The sequence below is a fragment of the Grammomys surdaster genome, unplaced genomic scaffold (assembly GCF_004785775.1).
Source record: "Grammomys surdaster isolate TR1022 unplaced genomic scaffold, NIH_TR_1.0 373, whole genome shotgun sequence".
Taxonomy (NCBI): Eukaryota; Metazoa; Chordata; class Mammalia; order Rodentia; family Muridae; genus Grammomys; species Grammomys surdaster.
This window is the reverse complement of record NW_021604792.1, coordinates 4,855,326-4,881,906: the sequence shown is the minus strand read 5'-3', so window position 1 is coordinate 4,881,906 and position 26,581 is coordinate 4,855,326. Positions and strand designations below refer to the sequence as shown.

General features: G+C 44.1%; 1 protein-coding gene across 2 annotated transcripts in view; it reads right to left on the bottom strand.

Moving 5' to 3' along the window:
• Gucy2c (guanylate cyclase 2C) overlaps nucleotides 1-25,177 on the bottom strand; it is a 75,426-nt gene extending 50,249 nt beyond the window's left edge. For both annotated transcript variants that reach the window (XM_028780977.1, XM_028780978.1), the window contains exons 1-9: nucleotides 24,834-25,177; nucleotides 16,772-16,884; nucleotides 14,798-14,862; nucleotides 11,736-11,951; nucleotides 10,470-10,591; nucleotides 8,158-8,254; nucleotides 6,059-6,176; nucleotides 3,855-3,990; nucleotides 1,883-1,968 (exon numbers count right to left, since the gene is read on the bottom strand). In XM_028780977.1, coding sequence (XP_028636810.1) covers nucleotides 1,883-1,968; nucleotides 3,855-3,990; nucleotides 6,059-6,176; nucleotides 8,158-8,254; nucleotides 10,470-10,591; nucleotides 11,736-11,951; nucleotides 14,798-14,862; nucleotides 16,772-16,884; nucleotides 24,834-25,047 — 1,167 coding nt within the window. In that variant the 5' untranslated portion in view covers nucleotides 25,048-25,177. The remainder of the gene's footprint in view (nucleotides 1-1,882; nucleotides 1,969-3,854; nucleotides 3,991-6,058; nucleotides 6,177-8,157; nucleotides 8,255-10,469; nucleotides 10,592-11,735; nucleotides 11,952-14,797; nucleotides 14,863-16,771; nucleotides 16,885-24,833) is intronic.
• Between the last annotated feature and the right edge of the window lie 1,404 nt (nucleotides 25,178-26,581).

Sequence of the window (26,581 nt, the reverse complement as noted above, 5' to 3'; positions counted from 1 at the left end):
TAGAGTGAAAAACAGAAGGGACTACTGGGACAATTGATGCTGGTTAGCTGGAACTAAGAAATTAGTGATGATTAAGAAGAGACCAGCATTACTGAGGTGAAGTCTGGGAAGTGTTTTCTGAGAGCACAAAGAAGCTGTGTTCCAGAGATAGCCAAGATTGTACCTTGTGCTGCAGGTGTACTTGGTAATGTGTAAGAGTCACCCAGGTGGTACTAGTTTTGAAGGCATAAAGGGGTCATGGAGAACAGCTGAGGCTTGGCACTGTGAGAGGCCAGGGAAGGCCATTGGTGAAGGCACAGCCTCAGTTGTAGTTGATGACCCAGGAATGAAGGGGTCATGCAAAGGTTTTGAGGCTTGGCACCATGAAGAGAGCCTATGAGAGACTATTGGTGAAGCCTAGATGCAGTGGAAGACCCCAGTGTATTAAAGATGCCAGTAGCATGAGATGATCACCAAGAACAGCAGCAGTGGATAAACCTGAGCTTAGAGTGCTACAGAGGGCAGAGCTGGAGAAGTGACATCAGCCCTCTGGAGGAGCCCAGAAGATGTGTGGATCCCAGACATTGAAACAAGAAGCTGTAACAATAAAGTTGCCTTGGAAACCCCAAGATTTTTGAGATGCCAGAACTGTGGGCTATCTGCTGAGGAATATCGCTAACAGGGAGTGGAACCAGCCCAGGAAAAGAAGTTTGTTGCATTCAACAGCAATCAAAAAGCAGTTGGAGATCTGAAGACCGCTTTGCCATCAGCCATGGAGATGTAGAGTCTGGAGTTTGCCCAGCTGGTTTCCTGTCTTGATTCGGGGATTACAGTTAAGTGATCGGATGGATCACAGAAGAGACTGAACTTTGAACTGTTAACATTGTTGATACTGCTATAGAATATGGGGACTTTGGAAGTTGGACTAAATGTTCTTTTTGCTATGGCTAGATATGGCCCCCATAGACTCACGTGTTTGAACAAGTCTATGGGGGCCAGGGAGTGGAAAGTCATGCTTTGAATATGCTTGGCCCAGGGAGTGGTACTATTTGGAGGTGTGGCCTCATCCTAGCTGCTTGGAAGCCAGTATTCTGCTAGCAGTCTTCAGATAAAGATGTAGACCTCTCAGCTCCTCCTGTACCATGCCTGCCTGGATGTCGCCGTGTTCCACCCTTGATGATAATGGACTGAACCTCTGAACCTGTAAGCCAGCCCCAATTAAGTGTTGTTCTTTTAAGAGTTGCCTTGGTCATGGTGTCTGTTCACAGCAATAAAACCCTACCTAAGACACAGGTATATAATGTGAGTTTAAGCCTAGCATCATAGCACTTTCATATGTGTGCCTGACAGACTGCACAGGTCCCAAGTTTCACGGAAGTGCTGATGGAGAGAGCTATTTCTTTGAAATCTTTCGGTTTTTTCGAGACAGGGTTTCTCTGTGTAGCCCTGGCTGTCCTGGAACTCACTCTGTAGACCAGGCTAGCCCCGAACTCTTGAACTCAGAAATCCGCCTGCCTCTGCCTCTCATGTGCTGGGATTAAAGGCGTGCACCACCACCGCCCGGCTGAAATCTTTAGTTCATAAATTGAGTTAAAGTCTTTGGGAAAGGCTTGTCTTCAGCTTGTTTTCTTGCATCAACTCCACTAGTCTGACTCCTCTGTGTGTGTGAGCTGATTTCTGATTAGAGGTTCTATGTGCTCACATGCTTAGGAAATCCTACCGCAAAGGGAATATTCATACGACAACCAAGAGAGCTACCACAATCTGTCTTTAGATTCTGAGCACCACCCCTCTAATTCCTTCACTGTTGTTCTGTTTCCAGTTAACTCTCCTTTTCCACCCAGTCACGTCACGAAAGACTATCCTTGTTTCACCCTGGGGTCACGTCAGGGGTCAGACATACTTTCCTGGTGTCCAGAGACACATACAGAAGACACATGAGGTTGTCAATGTCCCCACTGTCATCCAGAGTCACAGGCCCCTCAAAGCCTAAGGGAGAGAGAGAGAGAGAAAACATGTTGGAGCCACCATTGGCTTTAGGCATGATACCAGTAGGATCCCGATGAAGAGTGTAAAATGGATTCAGATCACTCTATTATATTCTTACCAGATGGCCCTTACTTGCTTCTTACCCTGCTGATTGTGATTTGTGAAAGGTATTTTGGGAAAGGGGATGTTCATTTAGAAGGAAAATCTTCCTTCCATTTAGGATGTGACAGGTTAGTGAGTTGCTCAATTGTGCACACTACACAAGAATGTTAGCTAAGCCAGTGGTCCAGCTATAGGCTACAGCACAGTCAACACTGTACAAAGAACACAATCCCTTCACTCACACTCGGTGGCTAAAACACTAAAGAAGATACTTACATTGTCTTTCAACTCTCCAACTGTGAAATCCTAGCACTGCAGACTGACCACAGAGTGTGTGCTTAGGTGGGAAACGGTTACACGGTCAACACAACAGCTCACTTCTGGGATGCCCAGACGGTGCACCTGGGAGGGATGCCTCCTGAAGACCTGAGTCCAGTCCCCAGAACCCACGTGATAAAAGGAGAGAAGCAACTCCCACAAGTTGTCCTCTGACCTCTGTGCACTGTGGCATGTCACAGCCCCAAATAAATAAATAAATAAATGCAAATTTAAAAAAATTAAATCTAATACTTATTTTATGTTTACCAGACACCGACTCTATGCTAAAAGATTCCACACATTTGCTGTTTTCTTCTCTTCAGAATGCCACGACATAAAAACTGTTGTTTCTATTTTATTGATGAGAAATAATTTTAATCAGACTCAGAGATATTAAAAAAACTTTCTCAGGGCTATGGTGATGCATGAGTAAGCTAAGACAAACACATGTCTCTTGGCTCTGAGCCTGTGACAGTGGTCATTGAGACACTTGACTGACTGTGGATATGACTCTATAAGTACCTGGCAGAACTCAGGGGACACAGGTGGTCACCGTGTGTCTCTCTGCTTCTCTGGTGAAGCAGACAGCATTTTCTCTTCAGCCCACAGCCATAGCCATAGCTCTTAGACCAGGTAGTAATCATTGTCTGTCTTCTGGAGCCAACAATGGGCTCGCTTTGGTTTAGACAATGGTTTTGCAGGGCAAGACTTTAAGATCATTTCTTCAAATTAAATTTCTTTATAACCTTTGTCTGAGATTTGAGACATGAAAGAGAAGCTTCAAGAGGAACTTGTGGGTGTGTCAATCTAGAAGACTGAGGGTTCATGGGGGGGGTAAGAGGCTTAAAGTAGGAAAGAGAGGGAGATGTATTAAAATATAAAGAGATAAAAATAAAATTAAAAAAAATATTGAACCTAAGACATGAGAGCAGAAAGGAGATTGGGACCAGTTACAGTGTGTGTGTGTGTGTGTGTGTGTGTGTGTGAGAGAGAGAGAGAGAGAGAGAGAGAGAGAGAGAGAGAGAGAGAGAAAGAGAGAGACAGAAGACAAGAGGATATGGATGGAGAAGAGAGTCTACTAAAGCATACTTCATTGAAAAAGGCTGTAAAAATATCTTATGTGTTAATTGACAAAGTAAAAGTAAACCGAAAGGATTTGTCTTCTCACAGGGAGCACACGACTACTCTTAACATCACTCTGTGAAAACCTGCTCCTGCAGATAGCCCCCGACCTACGTGCTCATCCTGCAACACCCCTCGAACATTCACAGCAGCAGCATGAGCTGTGGTCCAGTTCTGCATCACAACGTCCCCCAAAGTTTATGCAATGACCCTCCTTCCTTTGAGCTCCCGGGTCTTGATCAATTGAAGCATCAACCGCTGACACCCGTCTTGATGGTCTCCCACTGCCCCTCCCAAAGCCTGCATTTCTTCGACTTTATTGTTTGATCCTATGAGACAGGTACCTTGAAAGGTGAGATTCCTGAACGCACGAGCAAACTTGCCATCGGTGACATTTTCTCCATTTTCAAGAAACGTCTGTAGCACGTGTCCAAACAGCAAGGTTCCCTCCAAGTACGCGAGTGAAAAGTCACTTCTTCCCTAAATAAGAAGGGGAAAATATCTTTTAATGAGAAAAGGGGGGTGCATTCTGGAGCCTGGAGTAATTCAGGGGACCTGGAAGCGTGATGTTAAGGAAAACTTGGGAACTACCTGCTCGGGCCAGGGTTCCACTGTCCCAGTTTCACCTTCTCATGGGATTAATAAACAAGAACCCTGCCTTTAGAGGAGGATCTAGAAGGCGTTGTGCTTCCCTCTTGTGATGGTGAAATACACAGTGTAGCTAAGAAAGTCAAATCCACCATTTTAATCATCGATATGGGACTTCATGCAGCAATACTGTTTGCTTTAAGTTAATGTTTTCACTAGAGTATAAAAGAGAAAATCAGAGCTCAGAAAATAACCCTGCCTCTGGTCCCCAGAGTGGGATGTGAGGAGTTTTGGTTGCTGATGCCCCTGACTGTGCTCTGAAGATGGTTCTTTGTGTCACTTCAGGCCCCTAACATCTGTCCTGGCATGATAACACTTAGCATCCTTCTGCCTCTACATCCAACACATGACGGTTGTCTTGGGATTAGGAACTGAAAGTTCTCGCCCCACTGAAGCCAGATAGGTTCTGTTTTCTCATGCACTTTGGAACTCCCTGCTGTCTGAGCCACGGGACAACTCAAGTTCTTTGTACTTGGAATACATTTTGCAAAAACATTAACAAAAAAAAAGTTCCTGGTTTGTTTTGTGTGTGGTTTTTTTTCCTGAAATAATCATTTCATTTATTTTTGAGGGCCAGAGATTCTGTACGTGGTGGTCAGAGGACAACATCTTGGACTCCTGTCTCTCCTTCTACTTTGTGGGTTCCCAGGATGGAACTTGGGTGATCAGACTTGGCAGGTGTCTGCATCCACTGAGCTATGTGGCCAGGCCACAAAGATCATCATTTCACGGGATGATCAGAACTCAGTTAAGATCTTGCATTAAAGGAACTTACAACCCTTAATTTTGGCAGGTCCTTAACCTGGAGCATGTGGAACAGATGGTCTAGGAAGAGGGGCGGTGCTCACCTTCCTTACAGTGCGTAGGCATTCACTTGCCATTGCAAAGTTGTTTGGGAGGGAGTGTCTCTGGACCACTCCCTCATCAATTTCTATAGCCTCTCTCAACTGAGAGCAGAAGGCAGATGACAAACTGCATCCCACTAGAGCTCAGTGGCTGACAGAGCCTATTGTGTCTTAGGAGCTCCGCAGGATAATACAGTGACCATGATTTAATGGTGAGTGGAGGTCCTTGTTCTGGGACAAGTGCCAAACTAGGTAGGATACCGAGACAATAAGAATACATTAAGCACCCCCTTGGGCAGTGCCAGCTTCACTATGATGGACGACACTGTAATGTCTCCACCTAGGAGTGCTTATTTCTAAACAAGGCCTGAGGGCCCAAGTTCAGATCCCTGACACCCTTGTAAAAGGCTATATAGAGGTAGTAGTTCACACCTGTCATCCCAGCACTTGGTGGGTGGGGCTTGGGGTCAGGGCAGGGCTAGAGACAGGTGAATCTCTGGAGCTCTTTAGTCAGCTAGTTCAGCTGCATCCCTGATCTCTAGGTCCACTGGGGGAGCCTGTCTCAAAATTTAAGTACGAAGGGCTAGAGAGATGGTCCTGTGGTTAAGAACACTTGGTACTCTTGCAGAGGACCAGAGTTCAGATCCCAGTGCCTTGGCAAGCATCCTCATATACCTGGCATTCTCACATTCTCTCATTCTTGCATTCTCGCATTCTCGAATTCTCTCTCTCTCTTTCTCTCTCTCTCTCTCTCTCTCACACACACACACACACACACACACAATGCAAATAAGTAGATAGATAGGTAGGTAGGTAGATAGATAGATAGATAGATAGATAGATAGATAGATAGATAGAAGGCATGGGCTTCCACATGCATGTGCACACACAAACACATACACATCTGCACAATGAACACACATATATACACATACACACATGTAAAGAAAACTTACTTGCGAATATAAGAATCTGAGTTTAGATAGGAGACTAATTACCTTGCTCTGCCTGGTCTTTAATGAATACTTGCATAAATACACACACAGACAACTCACCGATGCAAACCTCTCGGCGACGGAGGTGTTGGAGATGGACTTTTCAGGAGGCAGTGTCAGGACGAGGACGTTGTCCATATAGTCAGGAGCTATGGCGTCATCCTCAAAGTAATGGTTACTAACGTAAAAACATAGGTTTCTCATAAAAGTTAGCACCCCATAGAGATGGAAATTCCACAACGCATACAAATGATAACATAAGCTTTGGAAATCGTGGTGGCTGCTGTTGTTTTAAGAGTAGCCATCAGCAAAGCTTTCTGCTTACCCCCGTTCTAACTCCCTTCTCCACCTGCTAAAGTGAATGACAGGACTTAGACCGCTATTAACTGAGGGTGGAAAGGAACTCATTTTACCGGCCCTTTGAGGGAATGTTTGTATTTGCTGCTAAAGCCTAATGACCTTGATTTCTTTGGGAGGACTTTCTTTTCCTTAAGTATGTAAAACAAGTTGGAAATATTGAGACATGAGATATGGAATTGCTCTGCACAATGCAACGTAGGAGGTTACCATCTGCTCAGGGCTGAACTGATAATGGCAGATTTAAGACATTTTCTCTGCTAAGGCAAGTCTCTTGGTGTGTGTGTGTCTCTCTCTGTGTGTGTGTCTCTGTGTGTGTGTGTCTGTGTGTGTGTGTGTGAATGCAGACACACTTGTACCATGGCATACCTGTGGAGGCTGGAGGATGACCCCAGCTGTTCATCCTTGCCTCCTAACTTGTCTGAGACAGGTCTCTTTTGTTGTGACTGTGAACTTCAGGACATGGGACTAATCAGCTCACAGAATGTATATCATCTGAAAAGTTCAGGGTTTCTTTTCTGTGCTTCCTAATCACGTGGGTGCTTTAATATGCAAACAGGGTGGCTCAACTGAGCTGCTAGAATTAGGGATTCCAGCATTTCATGCTCCATCTGCTCTGCGCTGACCACTGTACTACCTCTTATGTTAAATTATTGATCTTACCCTAGTTTTCATTTCACAGCGTGACTTAATCTCAAAATGCTAATAAATTTGCACGGAATCCCTCAGAGTTACCAGCTGAGCACATTAGGTTTACCTTTGAATCTGACCTTGTTCTGGAAACAGCCACGTGTTCCTTGAACAGAAGTCACAGAGGAAAGCCAGCACAGGTGGCTGAGGATGAAATCATACCAAGCTGGCCACACTGACAACTCCCTCCCCAGAGCAAACTGCCAATGTGAGGGGAGGGGAGGGAAGCGCCGAGAACATTGCCCTCTTTCCTGAACATCCACAGCTAAAGAGCTAGCTAGACAGATTGCTTATCTTCATGAGCATTCAACTGTCCACCAGGCCTGTGCTCCCAGGACTCTCTTTCCTCTCATGCTGGGAAAAGTGTGCTTAGTATCAGGGGAATGACTAGACAGATCCAGGAGAGCCCCTGCAGCAGACGAAGGCACAGAGGTAATGATTAATGACCCAGGGAGATAAGTGGGTCGTATGATGTACCTGTGGGACAAGGGGCACAGGTGTACTGCTGGCACCTCCTCCAAGTGTGCTCTAACTTAAGTACTGCTTTTGGTACTATTAGTAAAGTGGTTTTCCCCCCTCCTCTGTCTGTCTGTCTGTCTGTCTGTCTGCCTGTCTGTGTCTCTCTCTCGTGGTTTTCTCTGCTCTGTGTCAGAGAAGCACAGAGGAAAGGACCATCCCTGAGTAACTGTTCCACAGAGGACAAATAATAACTGTACAGATCAGATCTTGTTGACCTCAACTTTAGTCTTTTCAAAGGTCACTGATGAAAAAGATTAATCTGAGGTCAAAGGTCATTGGCAACTAAAGCACAGGAGCAAGCCCTACCACCCAGGGAAAGCACTGTTGAGTTCTTAGCTGTTGGATCTCTTCCTGAACAAAGGAGGACTGTGTGCATCTAGACCTCCCAGATGAGTGGACTGCATATTCGGATGCCTGTCAGGCATCAAGAAATACATTTCTGCTTACATGAAGGTATTATGAGAAAGGAATGAGACTTCAGTTCAAATGTGACCATCATGGCGGCTGCCCACACAAGAGAGAAAGGGCTGTTTTAGTGCCATTGACACGCTTTCTTCCTGAAGGGAGGAGGGTTTCCCGAGCATTATACTAACCTGAACAGGTCTACCAGGATGACGACAGTGTCATCAGCCACGTTGAGGTCCCCTTTCACATCATAGAAGCTTTCTGGTGTGCCACACATAACAATCACTAGAAGAAAGAAAGCAAGAGAAAGTGACAGGTGATGGATACATGAAGCAGGAGCTACCGGTTTCCTGATTTGAGCCCAACATTCATGTTATTTGTGGTTGTTATGTTTCCTTCTTTCTTTTCTTCCTTCTTTCCTTCCCTCTCTCCCTTCCCCCCCTCCTCCTCCCCTCCCTCTCTCCCTTCTCTCTCTCTTTCTTTCTTTCTTTCTTTCTTTCTTTCTTTCTTTCTCTCTTTCTTTCCTTTGAGACAGGGTTTCATTGTGTATTCCAGACTGACTTTGAACTTACTACATAGTCCAGGTAGTCCAGGATGGCTTCTAATTCATAGCAATCCTCCTGCCTCAGCTTCTGAGTGCTAGGATTTCTGGCATGCAACACCATACCTGTCTCTCATTTTACCATTTTAAGAATTAATCTCAATTCTTCAAAGTTCTTCCCCAAAGCCTCATTTTGCATTTAGTTATGGAGTCCAGCTTGAACTGTGTGGAATCTCTAAAATAGAAGGTGACCCCAAAGGGGCTAAGGGATAGAAGATGACAGAAAAACTCTCTGAGTAGGACTCACGTTTGTGAGCCCTGCTTTATTCAGTGTGTAGTCTATCGCACCGGGTGGAAGTGATTCCAAATGCTATTTTCTTCAACGGGTGACTCAAACCTCATCATCTGTACGTGTGTTTGAAAGGGGAACGTGAGAATAGTTTATAATACTCTCCTAAGCAACCATCTTTGGGCTGTGCCTGTAACTTTTTAACTCAGAGCCCAATCTTAGAAATTTGAGTGACAGAACCACTCTGAGCCTTTACCATGAATCTAGTTGCTGCCTGTGTATGATTTGGGTGTGGGAAGAGCTAGAGAGGACACTTCCTTCGGTTTGGAGATAGGGTCCCACTATGTAGATGGCTGTCCTGGAATTTGCTACGTAGAACAGGCTGTCCTCATGCCGTCTCCCAAATGCTAGGATTAACGAAAGGCATGCATTACCACATAGCCTTTTGTTAATTTTTTTATATGCTGTGCTACCCAGGTGACCTATAAATTCTTTTAGATCATGAATGGCATTTGCTTCCCCCCTCCCCCCATATCTTGGTTGACTGGTAAGTTCCTAAAATAACAGATACTTGGTTATGGCAGTGATTGTTTGAACAATGTTGGGCAACTTGCCAAGTGAGGGTCTTCCCTTACAGGAAAATCACCACAATTTCTTCATTACTTCTGATGTGCTCCTGCTTGGGAAGGGAATTCCCTGCAGAGTACAGCAGATCATCTATCAGTTGGATGAGAAGGCTTTTATCTGTTAGCCTTTCACACCAGACCTTTACCACACTGGACATGTGAGATCTAAGGAAACTGAGGTAGTAAGATCATTTTTGCTGGCCTTGTGATTCTGTCTAAGGGGCAACACAACAATAGTCCTGGTCAGCAGATCATGGTTGAAATCATTTGAGGTCTAGTCACAAATCCAGTAATCCATTGGATTTTCTATGGGGTAAAGACTCAAAGACCACTCAGTAGGAATTGAGAGTCTGTATGAAGCTGGCTGATGATTGCCTGGGGAGAGACACTTCTCACAGAGTATCCCTAATGTACATTATAGGGAATTTTGAAAGACAAGGAACCCAGAAAAACTACATCTTGGTTGTTGACAACTGCAGGGGGAAAGCAGGCAAGCAGTTTAACAAGAGCTGACAGCATGCAGTTAGCGGGGGGAATTTGGGCCCTGAGCTTTTAGAACAGGGTTGGGTGCTTTGCTACACAAGAGAGCATCAGAAGTAAAGAACGAATTGTGATAATTTTTTTGTAAGGGAAAGTCAAACAATCCCTCACTTGCTGCCACGACTAAGTATTTGTTATTTTTAAGAACTTGCCAGTCAACCAAGATCTGAGGAGCAAGTGGTGCATGAAACCACTCATGATCTTAAAGATTGTGACGGGGACAAGATGGAGAACTGCCCTGATACATGGTTGACCTGCGGTGGGTCATGGTCTCGGTGGGTTTATGAAGGCTGCATATTGGATTGGTATCTATATTCATTACATCAGTGTTTGCTTTATGTCGCTTTTCTCTCGGAGAGTTAGTTTTAGTCAACAGAAATAACAATATGACAAAGCTGTTTGCAAACAAGCAACTTGGAGGCAGGCAATGAGGGCAGAGACAGATTGACCTGAAGGACTCTGAAGCAGGCAGCAGTCATGAGGGAAGCTCTGTTGTTGTCTTACCATTGCTCTTCCTGTTATGGCCTATTAAGATTTCCTGGAACTGATCGCTGCGTCTCAATACATCCTTGAAGCTGAGCACCTCAGAAAAATAGGACACCCCAGCCTCCAGAGCGTTGAGGTACCTGGAACAGGGAGAAGAGAAGCTTCAAGTTGTCTTTACTTCCTCATGGCTACCCCACCTCCATCTGTCTATCTATCTATCTATCTATCTATCTATCTATCTATCTATCTATCTACTTCTGTGCTGGAATCTTTATCTAACACCCAGGACCTCTGCTAATAGACAGTACCCACCAAGATGCCATGGCTTTGTACTGTGGCTACCCAGTCTAGGCAGAGTATGGGGGGGGGTTTAGGGACTCTTTTTGTGTGTACCAGTTGTAGACGTTTGAGGGGTTCCTTCTACTGTTTCCCTATCCTGTGTGAATTGGATATTTGTATATTCCAGTTTCATGCCAAGTTTCTAGGGTGAGCTCCTGGGCTTGGTTGCCATGGGTTCCCAGTTGTGCATGCCTGGTGACTGGTGACACCCTATCTTGACTCTCTAAGGCCTCTGTGGAGAGAGGCGGTAGAACCAACTAGTATCCTGAGTCACCTCCACCACTTTTGCTGGTGTTGCAGGAGCTTATGATATTTTAAAATGAGGTTTCATATATTTATGTTGTGGTGTGTGTGTGTGTGTGTGTGTGTGTGAACACACATGCCTGTGCCACACACATGTGTGGCAATCAGGTGACAACTTGCAGGAATTGGTTCTTTTCTTCCATCATGTGTGTCCCAGGGATTAAAGTCAGGTCATCAGGCTCCGGCAGCAAATCCCTTTGCATACTGAGTTATCTTTCAGGCACAGACTTATACTTTTTACTAGGACTTGCTCTCTCCTGTCCCCTTTTCTCTCTATGTGAGAAAATGTGAGAGACATCATTTCTAACTGCTTCTTGGTTTGTGCAGGACACACATTTTCCAGTGTTATATCTTCCACTTCCACAGAAGTGCAGAAACATCGGCTTTCATTTGTATCCTCTAGAAACAGGGTCATATGTATTTGTCTTTAGAGGACTTAGCATGGGGAATCTTTAAGACTAACAAGAATTCACTTTGATTGGCAGAGAGCTGCAAATGCGGTCTATGCTGAATATTCCCACAATACTTGATTCACTTTGCTTCTTTGATGAGTAAGAAAGTGGACTGGTGTCTATTTCAACAGTGTCCCTGAGGAAGGTGACATTTCTTCATGGCAATGCACTGATTAACAGCCTTCCTTACCAGAAACAATCTTCAGGCTCCGATCCATTCTTGTAAATGTATGAAGAGTTCCAGGAAAAGGTTTTGAAAGATGCATCGTTGACTTTCCAGAAATCTACCAAGAAGTACATCAGCTTCCTGGCTGGAGGTAGGATCCTGGTGAGGGTTTCCTTATAGTCACAGGACAATCCAAAACTTCCAGCGGAAATCATGGGATAGTTCAACTCTGTGTCAAGGCTGTGCCAAATCGAGAGAGGAACCAATGCCAGGGTTAACTCCAATAGCACAGAGAAGAGCCCCGCTTCCTCTCTTTTAATACGCAGGCATGAATGGTGAGAATGAAACGGGGACAGTAAAACACGTATCTGGTGACCCTCTCACACAGGTGACTTTAAAAATAACGATTGCCCATATTCTGTGTTTACAGTGAAATGACTATATGCTGGATCATGTTAATTTATTTCTAAATGACTTCTCATGCTCTGTGGTCTGGGAACTATGAATTGGGAAGGGAAGACTAAAAACTGCACATTAGACAGCCATGGCCACTGTGGTGGTTAAGCACTTTTCTCTGTCAACTTGACACAAGCTAGAGTCCTCTGGGAAGAAGGAATGACATTTGAGGAACTGCTTCCATCAGGTTGGATTATAGGCAAGTCTGTGAGGCATTTTCTTGATTGATTATTTAGGTAGGAGGGGCCAGCCCAATGCGGGCAATATTACCCCTAAGCTGATAGTCCTGGGTTGTATAAGAGAGCAGGCTGAGAAAGTCATGGGGAGCAAGGCAGTAAGCAGCACCTCTCCATGGCCTCTGCATCGGGTCCTGCCTCTGGGTTCCTGCCCTGAGTTCGTGTCCTGACGTCTCTCCATTACGTACTGTGAGCTGAAATGACTTCTTTCCTTCTCAAGTTGCTTTTGGCCGTGGAATTATCATGTCAACAGAAAGCAAACTAGAAGAGCCATCATAATTGTGATCACACGGGAAGTGTACCTATGCCTTTTCTTCCTACCAGGGCCTGCTTTGTCGCTCTGCGTTGGCTAGTTTTATGTCAACTTGACCCAAGCTAAGTCATGTGAGAGAAGGGAGCCTCAACTGAGAAAATGTTCACATAAGATCCGGCCTTGGGATGGCCTGTAGAGCATTTTCTTAGTTAGTTATTGATGGGGGAGGATCCAGTCCACCATGAGTGGTGCAGCCCTGGGCTGGTGGTCCTGGGTTCTATAAGAAAGCAGGCTGAGCAAGCCATGAGGAGCAAGCCAGTATGCAGCACTCCTCCATGGTCTCTCCATCAGCTCCTGACTCTAGGTTTGTACCTGCTTAAATTCCTACCTTGTCTTCCCTTAACAGATTGTAACTCAAGACATGTAAGGGAAAGGCGGTCCAGTGACCAGGTCAACTTGGGATCCAGTTCAAGGGGAGGTTCCAAGACATGGCACTATTACTGATGCTATGGTGTGCTTACAGACAGCAGCCTGGCATGACAGTCCTCTAAGAGCCCCAACCAGCAGCTGACTGAGACAAACGCAGATACCGACACCCAACAATTGGACTGAAGTTGGGGAGCCCTGTGGTTAAATTAGGGAAAGGCTGGAAGAAGCTGAAGAGGGCGAACCCATATGAAGACCAGCAGTCTCAACTAAGCTGGACCTCTGAGATCTCTCAGACACTTAGCCACTAACCAGACAGCATACACTACTGGTACGAGGCCCTGACACATATACAGGAGAGGGCTGCCAGGTCTGGCCTCAGTGGGAGAAGACACGCCTAACCCTCAGGAGACTTGAAGCCCCAGGGAATGGAGAGGCCTAGCAGGCTGAGGGGGCATCCTCTTGGAGACGGGGTTTGGGTGGGGGAGAATGGGATGAAGAACTGTGGGAGGGGGACTAGGAAGGGGGCAACAATTGGACTGTAAAAAAATAAAAGTAATGAAAAAATGTAAGTCAAATAAACCCTTTCTCCCCCAGGTTGCATTTGGTCATAATGTTTCATCACATAAATAGTAACCCTGACTGAGACATTGTTTGTCTCCAACACAAAACTCAGACTTTGTTTTTCATGAAGTTATTTCCCCACTTGAAACTCAGCCCTCAAGCAAAGGTGACCACTGCCTTCTATACACTTCTGCATCTTCTTTGATAGAACCCTCCACTCTGCTTTGTATTGGCCAGTGTCCCTCTCACCTCCATTTGGAAGGGCATATTTCACTCAAGGTTTTTTTCTACTTGACAAAACTAAAATGTTTTCGCTTAGAGAGTGCTCGTGGTAGTGAACCCATGTCCTGGGTCCCCGTTTCCTTTTGAGCAATGTCATCAGCACCCGATCCACATGATAAGGAAGAAGATTCCATGTGTGTCCATTTGGGTGTGGAAGATGGGCTCGAAATGCTTCTGTAGTGTGTCTGACGTGGTGTGTTGAGCATCTGGGCTGCTGTGTTGCTGGGTATTAGGTAATATTCTGACTTCCAATAGGAACCCCAGCAGTTCCTGTCAGCCCTGCAAAAACTGTGCTAGTCTCCTCTGGATCAGTAAATGGCATTTCTTTATTAGAAGACTGAACAAGGAATGTCTGATCTGGCAGAACACAGCCAGTTTCACTGAGTGAAATAAATTGAAGGGGTGGGGCCAAGATTTCTAAATCCAGAGAAAGATGTCCTATTTTACAGTAGACCAAAGGCTTTTTTTCCTCTAAACCATGAAGGATGTCACACAGAGAACTCTGACATGTTATTTCTATTCATCTCAAATAAGCGCCTGGTTGCTTCCCCACATTTCCAAACTAGTGACACAACAGAGTTCTATGAAGACTCTCTCTTTTCTGTCTCTGTCCTACCGACTGCCCACTTTGGGGAATTTCTTTGATTAAACTTGAGCGCTCCTCACAGCTTGCCCCCTCTAATACTCAGATATGAGTGATTGTACCTGATCAGCTTCCCCAGTCATTACACACTGACCAAAGTAGGAGGTATCTGGGGAAGGGAAAAGGCAATGATAGAGAGACGGCAAAGCACAAGGGACCCAACATGCCTCTCTCTGTTGCCATGACAACACTGTCTAATCATTTAACACTCATCCAAAGTACTTACTACATCTGGAAAGTGGAATACGTGCAGGAGGGCCCCATGAGGGCACAGCCCATCTTACGATCTCTCTGTAGGAGAAAAAGAAAAATACATAGACAAATACAATCAACTAATGGACAGAAAAGAGGTGGCGGGGACACTGTGAGGAATAGCATTCCTGAGGGTCTATGTGCAGAACAGGGAAGAGCTATTCAAAGGATGGAAATGGGAGGACAAAGATTCTCACGTACTTCCTTCTCTCTGTTGCTAACTCTGATCCTAAACATAGTTTTAAGGAGCTCAGGAGAGTTAAAAGCTCGCTAAAACCACGTAGGTGTAAAAGATACTCTGCACCTTGTAAAAGGGCTTCCAAAGATTGTGAGACTACAATACTAGAAGTTTCACATCGACCTCACTCATGGGTCATATCATGGATGTCAGGATGTGTATACCATATCCACTACATGAATACCATAGAGAGTCTCAATCTCAGAGGGTTGGGCAGATTCTAGCACAGGGATATTGAAGTCTAAGGAGAAGAAATAGTGTGGATGTTTTTATTGAATTTCATCTTTTGAGGGTTGGCTATTCATTAGTCCATTAACTGATAGGGTTGGGCTTTTTTATTTTGTTACTTAGTATTTTTAGTTCTTTGTGTATGGTAGCTATTAGTTCTCTGTCAAATGGTTAGCAATGATTTTTTTCTCTTATTCTGAAGATTGGCTTTTCACTCAATTAACTGTTCCCTTTACTATATAAATGCTTTTAATTTTGTGGGTTTCCATTTGCTGATTGTTAGTCTTAATTCTTGAATTAGAATCCTATTCAATGCTGTTTATTTTGAAGTGTTTTCTCTACTTTTCCCAGGAACAGTTTAAGAGTTTCCAGCTTTTCATACAGGTCTTGGGTCTGTTTGGAGTTGGTTTTTATGTCAGGTGAGAGAGGGATCTAACCTCATCTATGTGGATGCCCAGTTTCCCCAGCACCATCTGTTGAAGAGGCTGCCTTCTATCTTTTCTCCAATGTGTATTTTCCACACCATTGTCTGAAGTCCAGAGATGATAGCTGTGTGGTTTATATCTGGGTCTTCCATGTCATTTTATTGATCCATGTGTCTGTTTTTGTTCGTATGGCTCTGTAGGATAACTTAAGTTGGATATGGAGAGACCTCCAGCATTATTCTTTTTGGTCAGTTTGCTTATCTGGGGCCTTTGTACTTCCATTTAAACAAATTGTGTGCATGTGTGTATGTTGTTGTTGTTTTCTATTTCTTTGAAGAATAACGTTGTTATTTTAGTGTGGCTTGCATTGAATCTGTGAACTGTGTTTGCTAAAAGAGACATTCTTACAAAATTAACTCTTCCAGTCCTTGAGCTCTTGAGGTTGTTCAGTTTTCTGGTATCCTTTCCAAATTCTTTCTTCAGTGATTGAGGTTTGACATGGTAGAAGCTTTTCATTTACTTATTTAGGTTTATTTTAAGGTATATGTTAATTAAGTCCTGATCTTTTTTTTTTTTTTTTTTGAGACAGGGTTTCTCTGTGTAGCCCTGGCTGTCCTGGAACTCACTTGGTAGACCAGGCTGGCCTCAAACTCAGAAATCCGCCTGCCTCTGCCTCCCAAGTGCTGGGAATAAAGGCGTATGCCACCACCACTCGGCTTGTAAACATTCCTCTTATATCAGAGCACATATATATATATATATATATATACTATGTTCCAGGACAACACACACATACACACACACACACACACACACACACACACACACACACACCTACCACTTGGGAAATCTATGCTATAAAGTCAAAGTACCCTGCCTTCAGATCATACAGCAACCTGACTGCAGCTGGTGCAGATGATCCGTTGTGTAACCATGCCCTCATTTCACACTGTGACCATCCCAGACTAAGAATGTGTGAGCTACACACACACACACAGACACACACACACACACACACACACACACACACACACACACACACACGAAAGCTACTTACTGTAATTTCCCTGAGTAGGTCAAGGCCTTCACAGGTGCTGCTCCGGCAGTCACCTGACTTATGAATCAGACCATCGGAGTAGATGAAAGTTGCATTCACAGTCACATTTAGGTCTGTTACCCAGAAATTAGGAAAGAAAGGAAACCAGTGTTATGCTTCCACAATTTACCCAGCTGTGAGACAGCCTTTGCTGACGGCTTTCAAGGGGGCTGAGAAAGCAAGTTGGCAACTTGGCTTCATTTGCAAGTAACCCAATCCAAGCATCCGGCACACCTGTGAGGGATTTCGCTTGGTCTGATTACTTTAAGTGGGAGACACACCCCGTATCCAGATAACATGAGGTCAGAAGATGCACTCTAAGTCTGGGCCACTCCTTCTGGAGGCAGCTGACATGAAGGACAGAGAAGCAGCTATATGCCTTTCTATCTGCGTGTCCTCGCTCTCACTGGCAGCTCATCTATCCCAAGCTATTCTTTAACTGGCGTTGGAACGTGCTTCATGAGGATGTTCTGTAGACTGAAAACTAGCAGCCCTCTGGGGCCTCCCTGGGACTCCAACATCAGATTTGGACTGTTGAGGCATCCAGTCTTGTGGACTGAGCAATACTGGATTCGTGGCCTTCCTGTCAGGAGACAGCCTTTGCTGGAGTACTCAGACCACAGCTTGTGAACTGCTCCAATGAAATCTTTATTAATATATAGTTATGTGTTAGTTCAGTCTATCAGTTCTCTTCCTTATAAAAACTCTAACTGACAAAATATTCAAGTTCAGGTTTGAGACTATTCTGAATTCCTTCTTTCTCTTTCTCCTCTCCCTTTCCTCTCTTCCACCTTCCCTGCATTTATCTTTCTCTTATTTTATAGAGATAATTCACCCATGATAGAACTCATCTGTTATGAAAATATGGAATGGAAGTATGATTTGATCATTTCAGTGTGTGCATAGATTCAAGTATTAATCGCCATGGTCCAGCTTAAAAGTATTTGTTCATTATGTACACAGCTCTCTTCATCTTTCCGTAACCCCACATTCAGCAAGTTTCCAGTATGGACTGGAAAATACTGGGAAAGTAGCTATGGTTAGCATCTCATTATTCTGTGTTCTCAAGCTGCCGCTATTATATGTGAGGTGCAGTCCTCCCTGGACTCTGATTCTCATCCATCCATCAGTCAGCACATGCTTACTCTGTTCCTGCTATGTCCCTTATATTTTTCTATGTGCTCACAATACAGCGTTGAGTAAAGTAAATCCCTGGCTACCTGAGGTCTACATAGTCTCTGGGAGGTCACACAGAATGGTGCAATTGCTGGTAGCATGGCGATGGGAGCTCTTTGGGGTACCAGGACTTGAGAAAGGTAAGAATGTGAGTCCCACACATGTACAGTTTCTGGATTGGGGAAAACAAAGATCAAAAGCCAGATGAGAATCGATCTTGGCGTGTCTCGGAATCTACAAGAAGTCCCACACACTTGCTGCTTAGTGTTTGAGGGGTAGGAATAGACATGAGGTGGTGTTGCAAGAAGGTCATATCAGGTGTGTATGTTCATTTCATGGTTGAATGGGATCATTTTGGAGAATTTTAAATATAGAAATAATATCGTGTCTCACTGTCACTTTACAAGGATGTCTCTAGATTCTGATGGGAGAATAGATTATGGAGAACAAGAAGGAGAAAGGAGCAGGGAGATCAGTTAGGGGCTATTGACAACTTAGCTTCAAACAAGCATGTGACAACGAATTAGGGAGATTAAATGGTTGCAATTTTAATTTTGAAGGTAGGGCCAGTAGAAATTGCTGATGGATGCGACTTGGGAAAAAGAGGGTGAGGGTGTCTTTAATATTTTCTGTCCTGAGAAAGTGGCTAATGGTGAATGTTACTGGTAAATCAAGGACTGAATAACAAAGGGGAAAGTTTGTAAGTGTAAGGGGTCGAGAGCTTTAGGGGAAGCCAGATTTCTAGGGAGCTGGAGGCAGGAGGATCTGGATTTCACAGTCAACCTGGGCTACATGAAAACGTCTTTCAAACAATACACAAATATAAAATAAAACAAAAAAAGCACCAGGTGCACACGTTGGGTGTGAGATGCCTATTAGATTTCTGAATGGATGTGACAAGCAATTAAATATACCAATCAGGAATAGTTACCCATGCAGGTACACTTAGTGATTTTAAAATGTCAAGAAATAACAGCCTGACCTAAAAAGCAGCATTCGGAACATCTTCCCTTTGTTCTGTGTGTGGTAAAGAATGGGCTTTGACCCTGAAACCATGGTTGTACAGACTTGGACCTCATGAGGCCAGAAGAAAACATAGGATGCTCTGGAACCAGAGTTTCAGAGAGTTGTGAGCTGCTATGTTGGAAACTGAACCCCGATCCTCTGAGAACAGCAAGTGCTCTTAACAGCTGACCCCATCACTGGCCTAGAACACTATCTTTATATTTTGCATTTCCCACAGCCAAAGTGACCTGTGTTCATCCCTGCTTGAGGTGTTTGGATAACAAAGAGTTTCTATATTTAGAGGAAGGCAAAGGCATCATGGTAAAATCCCTGGGTGTTGCTAGGCACCAAGTTTTAAAGATAAAAAAGATCTGGCAGAACCATTTAAGCAAACTCTGTCCTTTAAATGATGGTCCTTTCCCAGTGGCAGGTAAGCTCAGGGCAAATGTCTGATATCTAAGAGGAAATGGCTTTCTGGACTCCAGGAAACCCCAGACATTGGTGTGGCATTATGAGTGACACTCTGTGTTCTTACACAAACCATTTGAAGCTCTCTGACTTCCGTCTCCTTACATGTAAAGGTGAGGTCCAATCCAGGTTTGCCTGACATGCCACATTTGAATAATATTTAAAAGAGTAAAGGCTACCCAAAACAGAAGGAAAATTTGGAACATTCAAAAGTATGTGTTCCTAAAAGTTGAGGCCTTACCATTCTGAGACTAGAAGGAGCTCTGTCCTTCTATAGTTGCTGTAGAGATGTCTACCAAATCGAGTACAGAACATCCTTCAGTTCTGGTTACTGTTTAACCCAAGAACATTCACACGGATACTTTGTTCACTAGGAGACCCAGCTGAGAGATGTAGTTATTTGGTAGAACTAGCTGAATTAGAGGCCAGTGGTTAGAGCAACTAGAGAAGGTCAGAGGGGAGGTAGGATATGTGGTGAGCTAAACTGTTAAGATGTGTGTATAGCCATAAACTGGCCATACTACTGAACAACATTTTTCTACATTGTATATATTTATTTGTGTGTGGAAGAACATAGAACCATCGGGGCATGTGTGTGGAGGTCAGAGGGCAAGTAGTGGAAGTCATTTCTCTCCTGTCAAATGGGGTCCAAGGACTGAACTCAGTTCTTTGGGCTTGATGGCAGGTGTCTCAACTGGGTGAGCCACCTTGCCAGTCCCCACTAAACAGTGTGGAACCTTTATCCTACTTAATTTGCATATTCCTGGGAAAAAATAGAGCCGAAGAGATGGCTCAGCAGCTAAGGTCACTTATTGCTCTTGCAGAGGACCTGGGATCAATTCCCACCACCCACATGGAATCTCACAACCATTTTCAAGTCCAGTTCCAGGGATTTCATGCCCCTTTCAACCTCAGTGGGCACCAGACATACATATACATACATACATACATACATACATATACATAAAATACATATAGACAAATATTTATAGATATAAGAAATTTTATAAAGTCTTTGACTATTTGTGTTTATTGTCTTGCTTCTTCCTTGACTATTTGCATCTATTGTATTGCTAGTTCCTCAACCTAGAACTGGCCTTAATACTTGCATGTAATTAAAATGGTATAAAAGCAAAAAGGGGATAGGATATGGGGTTCTAGGGAGGGGAAATGGGGAAAGGAGATGGCATCTGAAATGTAAATAAATAAAATATCCAATAAAAAAGGAAAAAAATGGGAGGACATAGTGTATTTGGAGTCTGGGCTCAGTACAAATGAAGCTGGACTGGGTCTAGAGGCCCAGACCCCCATGTGAGGAAGATTGGGAGCAAGCAGGCTGGCCAAACTCTTGGAAGTCTAGGGGAAGATTCAGGATGTGGTGCTGTAACCCCATCTTGAGAAAGGTGATGGTGACTGTAAGCCAGCTCCTTCCTCAGATGTGTCCCTGATATATTATTTCTACCATTTTCCCACACTAATTTCTACTTAATCTTCAATATCCCTGTAGCTTTACTACATCCAAAACCAAAACAAACAGAACAAAACCCCCAAAACAAAAAACCCCAAACTTTCCCAACCCTATCCTCATCAGCATGAGAGCTCAGCTCCTTCCCATTACAGCAGGGGTGCTGAGCAATTAAAACATCTGAGGCTTTAGGCAGACCATGGGTGACATAGCAAAATCCACATGTAAACCCCCAGAAACCTAAGAAAGGAGGATCATCATAGATTAGACCTGGGAGCAGACACATGACTTCACCACTGTGGACCCAGTTCTGTATTCACTTACTAACAGAATGGAGCTGGAGGGCTGGGTCATTCCATTCCTGACACTGACCTGTGAGTGTTTGCAAGAGTCATCTATTTAATCCTTCTTCTGAATCCTACAAAGAGATATTTATTCTGAAATGAAGTGGCAAGAGGTTAGAGGTAGAGAGAGTAACTTGCTTCACTTTCATACCTGGTAAGGAGTGGAGCTGAGGTGTAAATTGTGGCTCTAGATTAACTTTGGGGTTCTAGATCAACTTTGGGGTTCTAGATCAACTCTGTGGCTCTAGCTCAACTTTGGTGCTCTAGCTCAACTTTGGGGCTCTAGAACAACTCTGCGGCTTCAGCTCAACTTTGGGGTTCTAGGTCAGCTTTGAGGTTCTAGAGCAACTTTGAGGGTCTAGATCCGCTCTAAGCCCTCTACTGGTAGTGGTTCTTGGGAAACAAACTGCTGGGGAGTGTTGAGTCACTTTGGAGGGGGAGGGACAATCCTGTTAGCTCACAGCCGTTTCCGTAATTGTACCAACCCTTCACTTTTCCCACTCTGTTTCTGATGGAACTTTCTAGAAGCTATAGAATATAGATTGTTGTAGCAGATTGAATATAGAAGCAACCAGAAGACTATGTCCTTCTTACATTAAGCTGAACATTAAAGACACTCACAGATGTTTATACCATGATGCCTATGCATATTTTATAGTTTACTGTTCTATTATTTTAATTTGGTAGAGGAATATCCTCAGTTTATCTCTCCAGATTTGGGGTGATTTCTTTTTAAAAGATTGAAAAAAATTTTTTCAAACGATTGTATGACTTCAAATTGAAACTTTAAAAATAAGCATGTTCCTTGTCCTGGCAGTTTTATGTCATCAGGACATAATCCAGGTCAATGAAGAAGAAGCATTCTCCACTGAGGTCTGGGGGAAGGACCTCAGTGCATGAGGCCACACACAGGGTATGGATTTAGTCATGGAACGCATATTCTCAAGGAACTGAGGGCTTGGGACCGAAGGAATCTTTTCTCAAATTATTTGCACCATTTTCACACATTACTTTCTACTTATTCTTCAATATTCATGTAGATTTACTAAGTCCAAAAATAAAACAAACAAAACAAAAAAAACCAAACAAACAAACCAACACACACACAGACACACACACAGACACACACACACACAGAGACACACACACACAGACACACACACACACACACAAAACAAAGATTAATCACTTACTTTGGGATGTTACTCACAACTTTTGAATTATCAATATTTTCTAATATTAGCCCTCATACACTGTTTTAAATTTTTTTCCGAATGTTGAGCGTTCCAAATATGCTCAACACAATTAGAATACAGTGCCTTTCTCTTCTCTAACCTGCTCCTTTTGTACCCAATATGTAAGAACAAAATGGGTTATCAAGTGCCGATTTCTAGGCATGTCTGTTTCTTTTCCTACAGAGCTGTCTCTTTATGACCCCATCCTTCCACGTTAACATTGTGACGGTTACAAATGGGAGGACTGAATGAAAACAACATGGCGCTCAGTTAGTAAATGATGGAGCAGAAGTTCAAACTCAGGTGGCATGGACTCAGATACAAAGACGGTAACCAACACCTTCTGCTATCTGTCTGATGGGTCAAGCAACATGCTCTTTGAGTAAGAGCAACAGTACCATCAACACAGTTCCTAATGGGGATGAAAACATCTTTCAAACATTGTTAAAACAGTGATGGGTACCCATATGCCTCACTGCCTGAAGTGCTCCGTGGGTTTTCTTATTGAATCCTCACTTCTACCTACAGCCGTGACTGCCATTTATTCTGGTTTTATATGTGAGGAAACTGAACTTCAGGAAGGTTAGGTAACTTGCTTCAGGTCATAGCTATGGTAAATAGATAGTCAGTCAGGACTACGAACCAAACTCCTTCAGAATGTGAATCTTTGCTGCTGATAGCGTTCCGTTGCTCTGTCTTAATGGGAGGTGTTGTTAATGGTGGATCATTTGCAGTGGCGATATGATACACTCATATGACTCAGATAGAAATGGATCTACATCTTATCTCAATGGACCTGATGTAAAGGCTCGGCACCTGCTGTGACACCATCGTCCGCCATGCCAACCCCACAGGTGACTAAAGAGATGGTGTGATGAGACATTCTCCAGAACTTGTCTAGCATGTGACAGATCCTCAGGAAACAAATGGAGCCTCTATGAGATGACCATGCTTAACACCCAGGCTAACAGATGGAATCTTAACCCAGGTCGTTAGATTTCAAATCCAACGTCTTTACCACTGGACCACCCTGTCTCAGTAAAAATGTGTGTGTTATATCATGGTCTCAGTAAATACGTGCATATTATTACACAGCCTCTCAGTTCTACTTAGGTCTACGTTAGACCGGCTCATGTGCATCTGAATCTAGTTTGGACACAACTGGGAAGATTATATACACGCACAGAAGTAAATTCTTGCCACAAGATTTTAAACAGAAGATAATGATATGCCATCTTTAAGAACAAAAGTAACCGTTAAAATATATCAAGTACTCATTGATTCAGTAATTCTATTTGTGGTACTAGAGTCTCTGGGAATGGAGAAAAACTATATATAAGAAAAAGGGCTTGGGAGGCAGAGGCAGACGGATTTCTGAGTTCGAGGCCAGCCTGGTCTACAGAGTGAGTTCCAGAACAACCAGGGCTACACAGAGAAAACCTGTCTCAAGAAACAACAACAAAAAAAGAAAAAAAAAGAAAAAGAAAAAGAAAGAAAGAAAAAGGGGTTGTGGCATTGTAAAAAAATAATCACAAGATATTAAGAACAATTAGATATTTTTCAAGAAGAGAACTTTGAGATAATTTGGGTGGTTTCTCGTCTAAGGGACACCCTGTGACCATTCACATGATGACTGAGGTGGTATTGGAGCCCTAAGAAAGTCATTTGCAGGATGATGTGTTGTGACACAGAAGACACAAAATCATCCCAGTGCAATACCGATCACCAAGGTCTCAAAAACGGGACACCGAGGAGAAAGAGTATTCAGGCAATGCAACAATATTGCAGGCACTTGTTTCTTCTTTAGTGTTTTATGTCAAATTATAAAATGGATTTTTACGAATAAAAGATAAGGTCAAGAAAGGCAACAGGTAATACGATTGTAAATGTATGGCCCTGTCTATATCTGACAGTGAGAGGCATGGGAGACAGGGAGAACCCGCATGGCCAGAGAAAAAAAAATCTATGAACAAGAAGTTCGGAGAAAGGTTCAGTACCTGTATGCGTTTCTTTCTTCTAGACCAGGAACCATGTGAGATCTCAGGTCCTGCCCAAATCTTGCCCCTGAACAGCTACAGAAGGAAGCCTAAAGCCGGCCCAGAAACCCAGTTTTTAGTAGGGTATGCCATTGCAGTGAGGGCTTTACCTTTTCTTCCAGCGGAGTGGGGTGGACCATAACTCACTCCAACCCCTCTCCCCAGGAAGGAAAGAGAATGGAGGTCTGAGATGAACTTAGAGGAGTTTAGGCGATCGGACAAAGCCCGCGAGGTTTCTGCCTTGACGCAAAAGACCGTACATAGAAAGAAAAGAGTCCTTCACCATAGTCTTACCTGCTTCACGCAGGCGCTTTCGCACTATGGCCAGTCCTTCCTCCACAGCCTCCCTCAGGTTTTGCATAGGTTCCTTGTAGGCTGAGTTGCCCATCATCAGGACACTGATCGTGTAGCTGCCATTGTCGCAGTTCTGCTTCACCTGGGAGGCCCAGAACATCAGCCCAGGCTGGAAGAACAGTAACCACACAGCCAAGCCCAGCAGCGACTTCATGACCTGGCTCACCGTCGCACCATGCCTCCTGAGATTGCTTGCTTGTGGAGACACGGGGAGCCCCTCTGGACAGCCTCTAGCAGAGTTCCTTGGTCTTCTCTTCCCCACGCACCTTTCTGGTCTTGCCACACTGGTCACACGGGCAGTGAAACTCAGCCTACCTGCCAGTAATTAGCAGGTGCATTATGGTAGGAGGTAAAGCAAAGTTCACTTTGTGTTTGCACACAGAAAGGTCAGAGCTATAAACGACAGGATTACCAGGGCCTCATCCAATAAAAATACACCCGTTTGTGACACATCACTGGGAAGAGGGAAGAGAAGAAGGGAGCAGTATATTTTACATAACAGGCTTTATGAAATGGAAAAAAAGGTCGAAGGGCTTATGGCAAGTACAGCAGTGACGGCCCATTAGTATTTCAGCTTTAGCTGCACGTCAAAATGTAAGCATCTACTTGGATGAGCTGCGGCATCTGCCGTCCAGCCAATCCACCCCCATCCATCACCACTTCACTACAGGTTGGACAGTAGCAAGGCTCTGGAGGACAGAATCACGAACCATGTGGATGCACGAACGTCCGCTTGGATCACACATTCATTCTAACGGGATAGACAAACATCAGACTAGTGAAGAGCTAAGGTCAACAACGGAGAAAAGAACAGAGCGCTGCGGAAATGCGCGCGGTGGGGGGGGGGAGTTAACATGATTCCAGGAAGTCAAGGAAGCTTCCTGAGAGCATAAATGACCCTAAGCTGAGCTCTAGAGGATAAACGGGCCTTAGCTGAGCAGGAAGGAGGACAGCACGTGATAGGCAAGGAGATGGATTGTGAAGACTGAGGTGGGAAGGGGTGAGGTGTGTTTGAGGAACCGAGAGATACAGCTTGATTGACATGCTGTGGGTTAGGAGTTGAGTGGTAACGGAAGGCATCAGAAGACTAGGCAGAGGTATGACAGGAACTGTATAGTACGCTGGGAGTTCGGACTGTATTCTACAAGTCAGAAAGGGGACTTGATGTGGTAAATATTTTTTTTTTCAGTGTGTGATACTGAGGGTTTAACTTAGTCCCCCACATAAATGGCTTTTTAAAAATCGTACGTGTGTGCTTATCATGGGGGCACATGTCGAGGTCAGAGGGCAGCCTTCAGTGTCAGTATTAATGTCCCACCTGGAGACAGAGTCTCTTGCTCACAGCTGTTTACGGTAAACTGGTGGGCCTGAGTGTGACTCTCTAAGGATTCTCAAGTCTCCCCCTACAGCAGTATGTACTCTACTGTATCTGGCAGGGTGTGGATTCTGGGATCCAGATGCAAATTCTCACTCTTGTCTGGCAAGCTCTCTACTTACTGAGACAGGTCTATAGCTGATCATGTGACTTTTGAAAAGACCACTCATGCTGTCACGGAAGAAATGTCCTGAAGAGAGGCAAACAAAATCAGAGCATTTATAAGGATTCTGTTTCTGCGGTCCTCGAGAGTTAAGGGGGGGGGGGGCCTGGGAAAAGACAGAAGCAGGGGAGATGGGCTCAAAACATCTAA